Below are 14851 nucleotides of genomic sequence, written 5' to 3'. Positions count from 1 at the left end.
AAAGAGACTCACAGCTGCCCAGAGGGGCAAAGCCATTGCTGGCCAAGGTACTAGCAGAGTACCCTCTGAGTTAGATAAGCAAGAGGAGTCTAGACATGAGGTTCCATCTGAGGCTTCACAGACTTCGTCTGTTCAAGGAGAGGTTATGGGTGCTCTAGCTACCGCACCTCTAGCTCCTCAGCATGACTACTTCAGGGAGGCCGTCAGATTGTCGTCTAGCATTGCAGCTACTCAAGTCAGACGGTGGCATACTGGTCCTCAGGGTGATGATACGGGTGCTATGATTCGTTATTTCCTCAAATTAGAGCCTCCAACTTGCATTGGAGCTAGTACAGTAGCAGATCCCCAGGAGTTTCTAGACAGAGTAGACAGAACCCTCAGAATTATGCATGCCACAGATAGAGAGTCAGTTTAATTGGCACCATATAGATTACAGGATCTAGCAGCATGTTGGTATACCACTTGGGAGATGTCTAGGGGAGTAAATACTGCTCCATCTATATGGCGAGAGTTCTTAGAAGCATTCCTCTGCCATTACTTACCTACAAAGAGACGTAGAGCACAATTGGATCAGTTCCTGACATTGAGATAGGGGGTATGAGTGTTGTAGAAGACAACATCCGCTTTAATTCTTTGGCAAGGTTTGCTCCTGCAATTCTATCAGACATGGAGGACATGGTACATAGGTATGTAGTGGGACTTAGTCCTCACTTAGTAAATGAGTGTATGACTGTATCTATGAAGTCCGGTGTGAACATTGCACGTATTCAGGCATTCTCCACAACACTTGAGGAAAGGAAACAAAAGTAGAGGGCTGACAGAGATAGAAGCTCAAGTAAGAGGGACAAAAGGTTGTGAATAGTTTAGACTTCAGATAGAGGGCTTAAAGCGACGAGATTCAGTATCCAAAAATTATGGTGGTGTTATTAGTAGCATATCTTTCAGCCTATAGTTTCCAGGTACCGAGAGGTCTAGTTATGAGAATAAATAAGAGATAGAGGTGATGTGATGTCTCGCTTGAGGTTATAGAATAACATAAGGAAATCTATTGTGTTAGCAAGATTGAATGAAGGTTGGAAGTAGTATGAATAGATATGTGTAGGTCGTAAGCTAAAGTACGGTAGAGCGACAAGGTTTTTGGTAGATAAGAGTAAGGATAAGAAAAAGGCGAGTGAGAAGGTGAAGAGAATAGGTAAGGCCTCGGGATTAAGCCCATCAAAACAAGAGAGCTGATGGCTTCCGTAAGTTATAGAAAACTGCGTATCGCCTAAATGAACTTGGAGGAGTTTAAGACTAGGAGTATTTTGAAGAGATGGAATGCTGCCCTAGTAGTATAATAAGAGTGTAATTATAATAAATAATTAAAGGATGACGTTTAGGCCTTCGATTGAGTAATGATTCAAAGACAAGGGATTTCATGAATTGCACGTGATTAGAATACGCCCTATACGATGAATCATGTTGAGATTCTATAGGATACAATTATTGATGTATTATATCATCCTTAGATGGATCCAGCAAATGACTTTAGATGTTCCCCGATAAGATATGAGCCCTAATAACAATGTAGTACGTTAGAGGTTTCAAGCGATCAGTGGTAGATTATAGATCAACATTAAGGTAAATCAACAATAGATGGATAAAAGTTCAACAGTATAAGAGGAGATTAGGTTGTCATTCTTAAGATGAATAGAATGAGGAAGCATTAAAGGACTTAGATTTATACATAAAGGATGAGTGGGGAGAGAGTAACTTGGGGTTGGGTAGCAAGTCTCAGTAATAATAAACGGGAGTAAGTTTAATGGTATATTATGACCTTCCAAGACGTAGTAAAGCCATAAGGATAGATAACTGAGGCTATAAAACAAAATATAGTAATAGCCGTAAGTTCGAAAAAGTACCAAGCAAAGAACTTCAGTACACCTATAGATGCCCAGAGGGACAACTTATCACAATTTTGTATATATTCACAAAGTGAGGCTTGAGATTGGATAAAATCTAGAGGAAAAAGGGTGACAAGATTCACATGGGTGTGCGTACAAGGATAGAGTCGTACATGTTGCATGATAGAAGGTAGCAATAATTATGATATCGGAAGAATTCCTAACGCATGTCGTGGTACGAGAAATAGCCCTAAAGGGGGGAATGCCCTAGCATTTGGATTTATTTGCAGAACAATTTCCTAGATGGAAAGGACAGTATAAAAGTATTCATATGAGTTTTAGGTTATAAGACGGAATAGAACATCAATCAATTTTCGAGGATGAATGTTGTAATGGGGGGGGGGGAATGATGTTACACCCCATGTTTTCGTACATAAAAGTATGTCGTAAGTCAGTTGATGTATGCTCAAAAATTTGATCACCTTTGAAAGTACATAAAGTATGTTAATCATGTTTATTTATAGGTTACAAATATTTAAGATCATGAACTGCAAGTACCAAGAGGGTTGGAAGGTTTAGAAGCAAAACAAATCGAAGAAAATATGTTTCATCGAAAAGGCAAGCTGGGAATGTTATAACTCATACTTTTTCTATGAAGGTGCTATTATGAGGTATTTTAGTCGTATTATAGTTGTGTGTTAAGTTTTAAAGTTAAACGAGTTAGGAAACAAGATCGACAAAAGTTGTCGCAAGTTACATTCATAATTTTACTTAAACTTTAGGTCTAATATTGCTGAGATTTTATTTCAATTTATTAAGAATGACGGGGTGATATATCAACTAAATTAAATATATACAAGTCTAGTTTCCAACGCATTAAATGGTTGGCCAATACAACATCATAGTAGAGAGATATTCGTATTTTGACGAGACTACGCAAGCAGCTCCCTTTGGGTACCACGAGGTTGGTTGAGGATAATCTTGATATATAAAGTTGTAGCCTTCATATCTAAGGCTAAGATCTACCAAAATCAGACGTAAAAAATCTCTATAGGCATCCTTAATACGTCCTTTGGGTTTTGAATCAATTCCATCATCCGCAACTCAAAATCAAGACGCGAACACATTAACGCGATCCTTACAACATATGTAAGATTTGTCGTCCTCCTTTCTTCTTGTAACTCATGTTTTGGAAAGAGCTTGGTGGCGAAGGAAGCTTGTCACCTATGTAACGGACCTATTCTAATTTCTAGAATCGAATTCCGACCCCGATATAAAAAATTCCACTCCCCGGTCAAACTTTCAACTTAAATTTCCTATTTTTGCCATTTCAAGCCTAATTTAGCTACGGCCTTCCAAATAATTTTTCGGACACACTCCTAAGTCCAAAATCACCATAGGGAGCTATTGGAATCATCAAAACTTTATTCTGGGGTCTTTTACACATAGGTCGACATCCAGCCAACCTTTTTAACTTGAATTTTAAACTTTGAAACTAAGTGTTCCAATTCATTCCAAGACATCACCAAACCCGAACCAATTACCCCGCAAAGTCATATAACAAATGTAAAGGACAAATTGAGCAGTAAATGGGGGAACATGGATGTAATACTCAAAACGACCAGCCGGGTCGTTACATTCTCCCCTTCTTAAACAAACGTTCGTCCCCGAACGAGTTTAGAATCATATTTGGAGCCTCAAATAGGTGTGGATATTTGCTCCGCATCTTCTGCTCAGTCTCCTAGGTAGCTTCTCTGACTTTCTGGCCTCTCCACTACAACTTCACGGAAGTTATGTTCTTTGATCTCAACTTTCAGACCTGCCGGTCTAAAATGGCTACAGGCTCCACATCATAAGTCAAATTACCATCCAACTGCATTGTGCTGAAATCCAAAGCATGAGACGGATCCCCGACATGCTTCCGGAGCATAGATACATGAAACACTAGATGAACACACGATAGACTACGCGGCAATGCAAGTTCATAAGACACCTCTCCAATATTCTAAAGTATTTCAAAAGGCCCAATATACCGAGGACTCAACTTTCTCTTCTTCCCGAACCTCAACACGAACCTTCGTGTCGGCATAACTCTTCTGTCTAGACTGTGTCGTGTAGAGCCATTCCTGAATCAATTTAACTTTCTACGAAGTATCCTGAACCAAATCAATACCCAATAGCCTAGAATCACCCCGCTCAAACCAAACCACTGGAGATCGACACTGTTGTGACACCCCGAAAAATTACGAACTACTTAAGCGCTATTAAGAAAGCTGATGTGCGCTAATTATATTATTTTGTGTGCAGACAAGGACTATAATATATGTGATATCTATTTATCATGATAATATATGTATGAGGTGCATGAAGAATGGTTTATGGTCTAAGAAGAGCCCCAAGGCTAAGGCAAGTTTCAAGTGAGTTCGCACAAGACCTAACTCCAAACAAACATACCTCTCTATGTGTCTAGTTTCCACCGTTTCAAACCGTTTGTCATTTGGACACACCTACAAGATGTTATGACCAAATTACCAAAGGCTAGATATGCGATCAATTTCGCAACCGTAAAACGGTTCCGCGGACCGCATAAGCATCGCAAAGTGGAGCAGAGACGAAGAAACTATTATGCTGCAATTATGTTGTCGCATAGTTGATTATACTGCAATTATGCTATAGCATAATTATTATGCTGCAATTATGCTGTCGCATAATTATTATCCTGCAATTATGATGTCGCATGATTGTGCTGCAATTCTGTTGTCCACAAAACGATTATGCTATAGCACAATTGCACTACATAATTGACTTCGGGGGTCATTTTTGGAAATTTTCATATCCGATCCAATTTTGATATAAGGCCTTAGGGGGTCATTTTAGAAGGTAAAATGTGATTTTGTAGAGAGAGGAGAGAGCTATCTTAGAGAGAGAAAGAGAAGACCTAGCTATTTTGTTCATCAATTCTTGCTCAAGGCTTGAAGATTTCACAAGATCTTCATCTAATAGGTAAGATTCTACTCCCTAGCCCTAAATTTCTGGATTTTGATTAAAAGTAGGTCATGAGAAGTATGATTCTTGGGTGTGAGAGTATTATGTATACATATATGTACCAATAAGTTTTGTGGGGAGATTGTTGAGCTTAAATAAGTAAAAATTGAGTTGTGGGATGAAGGAAATCTTGTAGAAGAACCTTCTAGTTAAATTCTGCACACCTAGTGTTTGATAAAATGCTCAAATGAGCTGAGATCATGAATATCTTCCTAATAATTGTTCAATTTTGTTATGTCTTAAAATAGATTGGGATTGCTAGAATTTTCGGAACATTGTAGTAATTTAAGGAAAGCTCAAAGCGAGGTATGTTAGCTAAACTTCCTTCTTAGAATTGAATTCAATGATTTTCCCGTAAGTTTCAGGTATGGATGTCTCAAGTTCCTTATTCTATGTTCCGAGTTGTACCCAATAAATTTGAAAGACCCAAATAAGCAAAGTGTCGAGAATTATGTATTCAAAACGTGTTCCAAATGTTTCTATCACATTATGTTATCTTTTGGGAATGTGTTCAAGAAATATATTTGTATTAAAATGCTATGTCTTTGAGTGGTGTTTTAAAGGAAGGTTATGATGTCAAATTGTGTGAGAAAACGCAATATGCTTAAGAGTCTTATTGGAAATGTCTTATTGTTGATAACCTATAAAGATGGTTGGAAGTGAAATAAGTGAATTGGGGATATAAAGTGTGGCCAACGTGCCAAGAGTGAAAGTTATACTTGCGGTCAATGGTGCCCATGAAATGGGATGATGTAAGAAAGATCATGAAATGAGCTTTGATTCAACTATTCAAAAATTAACTTTGAAAATAGAATTGCCTAAAAGCTTATGAACTCAAGTGATGCCCATATGTGGATGTTTTAGCTAATGCTATGTTTAGTGAGTATTTTCAATATGTTTTGTATTCTTACATATTCGTGAGTTGAAATTGTATATTGTCCTTTTTGGGAAAAAGTAATTCAAGAAGAAATCCATTGTGTTTAAAGTCTTCATTACTAATGAACATAAAGTTGTGATTTCCGGGATATTGTATATGTTGATATTTAGGATGATGATACATGAAAGGAAAGATATGAAAGTGTGGAATATGAAATATGGCCATTGTGCCATGAAAGAACAATCATATGTATGGCCAAGAGAGCCAATGAAATAATAATGTTGTAAGTTGTTGAAAGTACGGAATACATGATATAGGGTGTGAAAGATTATGAGATGTACGTATTTGTACTTTTGTTTCCAATGTGTTATAAGCCCCTACGTTCTTGCGAGTAAAGGCTATGATGTTTCTAAATGTTATAAATGATTTTAATATTCTATGATAACCCATGGAAAGTACAAGAAAGTGATAGTATGAACATGAAATGTGACCGTTGTCTAAATGAGAATTTCGAAGTGTTTTATGTCCCAATGGTTTCAACTATCACTGTATACTCTCAAAGTAATATATGTAAATGACTTTTATTTTTAATTCCCCAAAATTCATGAACCTAGATAATGACCACAAGAGGTAAAGGGAGTGGATAATGAGATAGAAGGGAGATGTCCTTTGGTAAATGGCGATGAATCATAAGAAAAGGCATTGGGCCCATGTTCCATTGAAATCGACTTATTGATTTACCATACATGCGCTAATGTAATGAGTTGTATTTCTCCATGATGAGCATGAACATGAAGTATTCCAATGATATGAGCAATTACGACGTTAAATGTAATGACAAACTATGTTGCTTTTAGTTTATATATGGTATTACAATTGGGAATACACCTCCACCCGCATATATTGGGGTGAGGTGGCATGACTGCTTTGTGTAGGGATTGTGGTATTGTGGAATACACCTCCACCCGCATATATTGGGATGAGGCGGCATGACCGCTTTGTGTAGGGATTGTGGTATTGTGGAATACACCTCCACCCGCATATATTGGGGTGAGGCGGAATGACCACTTTGTGTAGGGATTGTGGTATTGTGATACACCTCCACCTGCATATATTGGGGTGAGGCGGTAGGACCTCTTTGTGTAGGGGATGTGGCATTGTGAAACACCTCCACTTGCGTATATTAGGGTGAGAAGGTAGGACCGCTTTGTGTAGGGATTGTGGTATTGTGACACACCTCCACCTGCATATATTGGGGTGAGGCGGTATGACCGCTTTGTGTTGAGATTGTGGTATTGAGATACACCTCCATCCGTATATATTGGGGTAAGGCGGCAGGGCAGCTTTGTGTTGGGATTGTGGCATTGTGGAATACACCTCCACCCATATTTATTGGGGTGAGACGACATGACCGATTTGTGTAGGGATTGTGGTATTGTGATACACCTCCACCTGTGTATATTGGGGTGAGGCGGTATGACCACTTTGTGTTGGGATTGTGGTATGGTGATACACCTCCATCCGCATATATTGGGGTGAGGCGGCAGGGCCGCTTTGTGTTGGAATTGTTGTATGGTGATACACCTCAACCCTCATATATTCGGGTGAGGTGGCAGGGTCGCTATGTGTAGAGGTCATGGTATTGTGATACACCTCCACCCGCAGATTTTGGGGTGAGGCAGCATGGCCGCTTTGTGTGAGGGTGGTTATAAAGGATCCCTGAATTAATATAAATAAATTTGAATCGAAGCTCTTAATAAATTTGCTTGATGTTAATGGCTATCTAAGCCCATTTATTGTTACCATGATTCATCATATTCATGTTGTATTTGAAAGCCCTTGAATAGGTGTATAATATGATATGTGAACACTAAGGACGGTCTACGAAATGTATATGTGTAAATTAAGGGAGGAAGGTGCCACTTTCGTTGGCATTGTTTGTACATGTTGTTACAATTACATTATATTATGTATTCCACGTATAGTTCATATGGCGCAGTTGATCCTAAAAGAAGGTTAGAATGATGCAAGTATAATAAGACTTGAAATGTGATTTATTCGATGTTTCGTAGTTTCTTGATTTACTTTAATTGCCTCTTATTTGAGTTACCGTATTTTCATATGTTGTTTTGACTGCCTTATATACGAGTACTATTCCACATGTACTCACGTCCCTTTTGGTAGGGGTGCTACATCTTTTAATGGATACAGGTATGCTTCTACAGGATGATATGGATCTTTGAAAGGGATCTTCTTCACTACTCAGCTTATGGTGAGCCCACTACAGTTCTAATGGGTGTTTGGGTCTAGTTCGTTTTATGTATATAGGTATCCATTGTCATAGAAGCTTTATGTACATTGTGGGTCATGTAATTAAAGATTTGAGTTTCGTCATGTATTTATGTTCACAGTATTTACAGCATTTATAGAGCTGTGTAACCACCACGAGAAAGATAATATGGGCCATTGAGCCAAGTGTATTTAATATGAAAGTCAAGATTTTATTATGTTATGGTAACTCATGCATGAGTAATGATAAGAGTTTAATGAAAATTAGGCTTGCTCCACTAGGTTTACTCAGTTGAGCGCCGGTCGCGCTCCACGATTTTGTGGCGTGACAATCGTCTCCCATATAAAGCCTCATGCGGAGCCATCTGAATGCTCGACTGGTAACAGTTGTTGTAGGCAAACTACGCGATTGGCAGAAACTGATCCCAAAAACTTCCAAAATCTATAACACAAGCGCGTAGCATATCTTCCAATATTTGAATAGTGCTCTCGGACTGTCCGTTTGTCTGAGGGTGAAATGATGTAGTCAACTGAACTTGCGTGCCCAAGCCTCGCTGCACTACCCTCCAAAACTGGCACACCGTGTTGGCGAATGATCGCGCGGATATAAATCTCACCCAACCGCTCCAAAGAATAAGTAGTACCGATGGGAATAAAATGTGCGGACTTGGTCAACCGATCTACAATCACCCAAATAGCATCCAACTTCCTCAAAGTATGTGGGAGTCCAACTACGAAGTCCATGGTAATACACTCCCACTTCCACTTCGTGATTTCAAGTCTCTGAAGTAATCCGCCTGGTCTCTGATGCTCGTACTTCACCTGCTGGGAGTTTAACCATCGAGCTACAAACTCCACTATGTCTTTCTTCATTCTTCTCCACCAAAAGTGTTGCCTCAAGTACAGGTACATCTTAGTAGCACCCGGATGAATGGAATACTGCGAACTGTGGGCTTCTTCAAGAATCAATTCACACAACCCATCTATATTTGGCACACAAATACGACCCTGCATCCTCAACATCCCATCATCTCGAATAGTAACATCTTTTGCATCACCGTGCTGAACTTTGTCCTTTAGGACAAACAAATGGGGATCATCATACAGGCGCTCTCTAATGCAGTCATATATGGAAGACCGAGAAACCACACAAGCTAGAACCCGACCGAGCTCCGAAACATCTAATCTCATGAACTGGTTGGTCAAGGTCTGAGCATCAACTACAAGAGACCTTTCACCAACAGGAATGAATGCAAGGCTACCCATACTCATCGCCTTTCTGCTCAGGGCATCGGCCACCACATTGGCCTTCCCGGGATGATACAGAATAGTAATATCATAATCCTTTAGCAGCTCCAACCACTTCCGCTGCCTCAAATTTATATCCTTCTTTTTGAATAAGTGTTGAAGATTCCGATGATCTAAAAATACCTCACAAGACACACCATAGAGATAGTGCTTCCAAATCTTTAGTGCATGAACAATAGATGCCAATTCTAAATCATGAACAGGGTAGTTTTTTTCATGTGACTTGAACTGACGTGGAGAATAAGAAATCACCCTACCTTCCTGCATTAAGACACACCCAATACCAATTCGAGAAGCATCACAATACACTATATAAGAGCCTGAAGCTGAAGGAAAACTAGAACTGGAGCTATGGTCAAAGCAGTGTTGAGCTTCTGAAAGCTCTCTTCACACTCATTCGACCACCTAAATGGAGCACCTTTCTGGGTCAATTTAGTCAAAGGCGATGTAATAGATGAGAAACTCTCCACGAAGTGACGATAGTAACCAGCCAAACCGAGAAAACTCTAAATCTCAATAGTTGAAGATGGCCTGGGCCAACTTTGACCTGCCTCTATCTTCTTCGGATCCATCTTGATTCCTTCACTGGACACTATGTGTCCCAAGAATGCCACCGAACTTAGCCAGAACTCACACTATTTGGCATACAGTCTCTCCTCTCTCAACCTCTATAATACAATATCCACGTGATGTGCATGCTCCTTCTGGCTACGCGAGTACACCAGGATATCATTAATAAATACTACGACAAATCAATCAAGATATGGCTGTAATATACTATTCATCAAGTGCATAAATGTTATAGGGGTATTGGTTAGGCCAAAAGACATCACGAGAAATTCATAGTGACCATAACGGGTCCTGAATGTCGTCTTTAGAATATTCGAATCCCGAATTTTCAACTAGTGATACCCGGATCTCAAATCAATTCTGGAGAATACCCTCGCTCATTGAAGCTGGTCAAATAAATCATCAATACGCAGTAATGGATACTTATTCTTGATTGTAACTTTGTTCAACTGCCTGTAGTCGATGCACATCCGCATAGTACCATCTGTTTTTTCACAAACAGAATCGGTGCACCCCAAGGTGACACACTAGGACTAATAAACCCCTTATAAAGGAGTTCCTGAAGGTGATCTTTCAATTCTTTCAACTCAGCTGGTGCCATACGATACAGAGGAATAGAAATGGGCTGAGTGCGCGGCCCCAAGTCAATACCAAAATCAATATCCCTATCAGGTTGTATACCCGATAGGTTTGCAGGAAATACATCTAGAAAGTCTCTCACTATCGGTACAGAATCAATAGTAGGAGTGTCTATATCAACGTCCCTCACAACGGCCAAATAGGACAAACACCCCTTCCCAACCATTCGTTGGGCCTTTAAATAAGAGATTACCCTGCTGGGAACATAGTCTAGAGAACCTCCCCATTCGACCTTCGGCAACCCCGACATTGCCAACGTCACGATTTTTGAGTGATAGTACAGAATAGCATGAAATGGAGACAACCAGTCAATACCCAAGATTACATCGAAATCAACCATACTAAGCAATAAGAGATCAACTCTAGTCTCCAGTCCCTCAGTAGTTACCACACATGACAGATACATACGATCCACAATAATAGTACGCCCACCAGCGTATATACATGAACAGGTGAAACTAAGGACTCACGAGGCATATCCAGATAATGAGTAAAGTACGATGATACATACGAATAAGTGGAACCATGGGCAAATAATGTAGAAGCTTCCCTGTGGCACACTGAGACAATACCTGTGATCATTGCATCTGAAGCAACAAAATCTAGCCTAGCAGGAAAAGCATATAATCGAGCCTGACCCCCACCTGATCAGCCTCCCCCTCTTGGGCGACCCCTAGCTGTTTGAGTCTTTCTTCTTGTAGAACCGTTTTTCTTTCTTGGAATTTAGCTTGTTTTTTTTCTTGGAGGATCCTTCTCCGGTCTCCTTACTCTTTCCGTCATTTTTCCAGTTTTACTTACGCTTGAAGCTTGATCTCTTTGTACCACTTGATTCTGCCACAAAGGCATTATGTACAACTTTAGTAGTACCAAGTCGCTCGTCTTCAAGCTCCACATGACGGGCAACATAAGCAAAGATTTTGATGCTATCATTGTGGGTCAAGTTAACCTTCAGATGTTCCCAATTACTGGGAAGAAACCAAATTACTGCTTGCACCTGCTGCTAATCAGAGAGAACATGGCCAACACTTTTGAGTTGAGTAATCATATTTGACATTACCCTTAGATGTCACTTGACACTGTGATCATGATGTTTTTTGTACGTGTCAAACTTGATTGTCAGTTGTTGAAGGCGAGTCACTGTTGTACCCCCATATGCCTCTCTTAAATGTGCCCACATGGCTTGAGCAGTAGGATATTGCTCACATTCATGGATGAGATCATCTGCAACTGAACTTACAAAAATTCCACGTGCAGTGGAATTTTTCTTTTTTCAAATATTGTAAGTTTCCAAATCCCTCCATTCGTAATTTTCACCATTCAGTTTGTCACCCTTGTTCAAGTCAGCAATGATACTTTTCAATACCATGTCTGTTATTAGAGACAATAATACAAGTCAAACTCATCAATATATACCACAATCAATTTATGCATGTGTTTACACACTCAAGTAAATTAATTATAATATTAATTCTACATTTAGTATAGAATCGAAAGGTCACTACGTTTCAATTCATCATCTATTACTAAATACTTTAATTAATATTAAAATCACTTCTTAGTGTGTACTTTATTTCAAGTCTCAATTCATTATAAAATAAAATAATAAATAATATATGTAACTGGTGAAACAAACAACATAATTTAAAATTCATTAAAACAAAACATATAATAACAATTTACATGTTTGCTAGGACATCCATGTACCAATCGAATACTAACTCTTGAAAATATACGCTAAAAGGTGCACTAAGCCAAATATCATGATAATCTCAGTTAAAATTTCACCCCAAGGCTCTCGAAGAGAGTTCACTAAAATAGCTAATGCTTCCCAATCAGTAATTTCTATGTAATTAGCCAATTCAGCTCTTTTTAACTGAAAATGTGTACATATTCAGGAATGAAAGCATCGGGGCCCATTTTAAATTCCTTAAACTCCCTAAATTTCTTTTTTCCTTCCCTTCGTTCATCGCTTTGATCCCTTAACTCATTTTGCATCGCTCTCGGGACATTTCTGATGACTTCGGTCTCCGAATCTGAATCATTATAGAAATAACTCCTGCGACGACCCGAGCTAGCTGGGCGGGTGGTGAAGTAATTGGTGCTCAAGTTGTAGTCTAACTCCTCTGCTACACTGGACTTCCCGCGCGACGAGGTCGTTGCCTCCACATATGCCCACACTCCCTGCACTCAAAGCAACTCCCCGATACTGGTGGGGGTGGGGGACTGAATCGGGCCCCGAGAACCAGAATAACCACTAGAAGCACCCGATCCAAATGAACCCTGAACTGAAGCAGCACAGGATGAACTCTACGCTAGAAGGGAACTAAGAGATGACTGACCCTGATAAGAACTGTATGAACCATGGCTAGATGATGCACCACGGTGTATTGGACGACCCGTCTGAGCGTGTCTGTAAGGACGACCCCTGCCATGGTAGAACTGACCCCCTAAAGGAACACCATTGAAACAACTTGATCCACGAGGCCTCTTGGCCTCCCTCTCCCCTCGCTCCTGGCTACGGACCATCTTTATCTGCCAAGAAATGTCAACTAACTCATCAAAAGTAGCACCAGATACCTTCTCCCGAGTCATAAGTAACTGTAGCTGATATATGAGGCCATCAATGAACCTCTTAATCCTCTCCGTATCAGTGGGAACCAACCAAAAGGTGTGACATGCCAACTCAAAAAACCTCATCTCATTCTGTGTCACATACATGCCCTCCTGATGTAACTTCTCAAACTGTCTGCGCAGCTCCTCTCTACGATATTACGGAACGAACTTCTCCCAGAAGAGAATGGAGAACTCCTGCCATGTAAGTGGTGCTACACTGACCGGCCTGGACCTCTCATAAGCCTCCCACCATTTGAAGGCAGCCCCAGAAAATTGAAAAACAGTTAACGAGACCCTACTAGTCTCCAGAATACCCACTGTCTGAAGCATCTACTAGCACTTATCCAGGAAACCCTTAGCATCCTCTGAATCTCCTATGTTCATCATCAGCCATAACAAGGACTACCGGTGCCTGAGCAGCTGCAGCCGGCTGGGCTGGTAGTGCCCCCAGTATTAGAAGTCTCTGCACTACCTGCTCTAGAGTACAGGCAATAGAGATATGAGTACCTCTCCCAGCCTGAGAAGTGGCTGGTGTGACCTGAGCCGAAACCACCTAAGCAAGGCTAGTGCAAACTGTTAATATTTGGGCCAAAGCCTCTTAAAGTCCTGGAATCACAATGGGCACAGTTGGTGCCTGAGCTGGTCCCGTCGGCTCAACTATAACTAGAATCTTCTCCTGAGCTAGAGCAACTGGTGGTGTTATAGGTGCTGCTCCAACTGCTATACGAGCTACACCTTGACCTCTACCTCGGTCTCAACCTCCACCACGGCCCCAAACTCTCACGTCCCTAACTAGTGGCACTGGTGGCTGACCGTCCGATCCGGTAATATGTGTCCTCACCAACTGTGAGAGAATTGAATAATAGAAAGTAAAATTTCCTAAGGGTTTGACAGCCTCTCAAAGATAAGTACAGACGTCCCCGTACCGATCCGCAAGACTCTACTAAACCTGCTCATGACTCGTGAAACCTATGTAACCTAGGCTCTGATACCAACTTGTAACGACCCAAAATCATACCTGTCGTGATGGCGCCTATCTTAATACTAGACAAGGTGACCACAATTTCTTTTAAGCTTGAAAATATAATATCTAAATTTAATAGAAAACCCCACACGTACTGATATGAATACACTCCCAAAACCCGGTATCATTAAGTACATGAGCATATAAATGATAACCAAGTATGGCTACTAAACACACTGTCTAAAACATAGAACAGTATAAAAACTGAAAGGAAAGAGAGTCAAGGTATGCGGACGTCAAGTAGCTACCTCGATAATCTCCAACAGATAAAACTCCTAGAACTAGCAACCACCATGTCCGGAAGTACCTGGATCTGCACAGAAGATACAAGGTGTAGTATGAGTATAAACAAGTCAGCAAGTAACAATACTAAATAAAGAACTGAAAATAGTGACGAGTTTCATAGCTAAGTCCCATTACAGTAATTTCCAACATAAGAAGGTACGCATGGTTTCAAGCTCAACATTAAGACCTAACTAGTAATTTCATATCTAGTTCAAATGAAACAGAAAATAATATCTCTCAGAAATTTGCAAAACAGTGATATATGATAGCTGAAGTGAAAAAATAATGAAATCAATGCATATTATCAAATCAACAGTC

The 14851-nt window shown here is 40.1% G+C and overlaps 1 protein-coding gene across 1 annotated transcript; it reads right to left on the bottom strand.

The window, feature by feature from the left end:
• Nucleotides 1–497: 497 nt before the first annotated feature.
• On the bottom strand, nt 498–13329 carry LOC138899025 (uncharacterized). The gene is made up of 7 exons (XM_070185137.1): nt 12951–13329; nt 11926–11979; nt 11687–11832; nt 11410–11557; nt 11056–11198; nt 8785–9663; nt 498–542 (listed from the first exon to the last, which is right to left on the bottom strand). Exons 1-7 carry the CDS (start codon nt 13327–13329, stop codon nt 498–500), a joined length of 1794 nt encoding a protein of 597 aa, XP_070041238.1.
• Nucleotides 13330–14851: the final 1522 nt, after the last annotated feature.

This window comes from Nicotiana tomentosiformis, chromosome 9, assembly GCF_000390325.3.
Source record: "Nicotiana tomentosiformis chromosome 9, ASM39032v3, whole genome shotgun sequence".
Classification (NCBI taxonomy): Eukaryota; Viridiplantae; Streptophyta; class Magnoliopsida; order Solanales; family Solanaceae; genus Nicotiana; species Nicotiana tomentosiformis.
Note: the sequence above shows the minus strand (reverse complement) of the source record. Positions and strands in the feature narration are given on the sequence as shown.

Coding starts and splice junctions, on each gene's coding strand:
- LOC138899025 (XM_070185137.1), bottom strand. CDS start 13,329: ATGTATGTGACACAGAATGAGATGAGGTTTTTTGAGTTGGCATGTCAC. Junction 11,980..12,950: donor TTCATACAGTTCTTATCAGG/GTCAGTCATCTC, acceptor CTCTAATAACAG/ACATGGTATTGAAAAGTATC. Junction 543..8,784: donor GGAAGTTGGATGCTATTTGG/GTGATTGTAGAT, acceptor GTCTCTTTGTAG/GTAAGTAATGGCAGAGGAAT.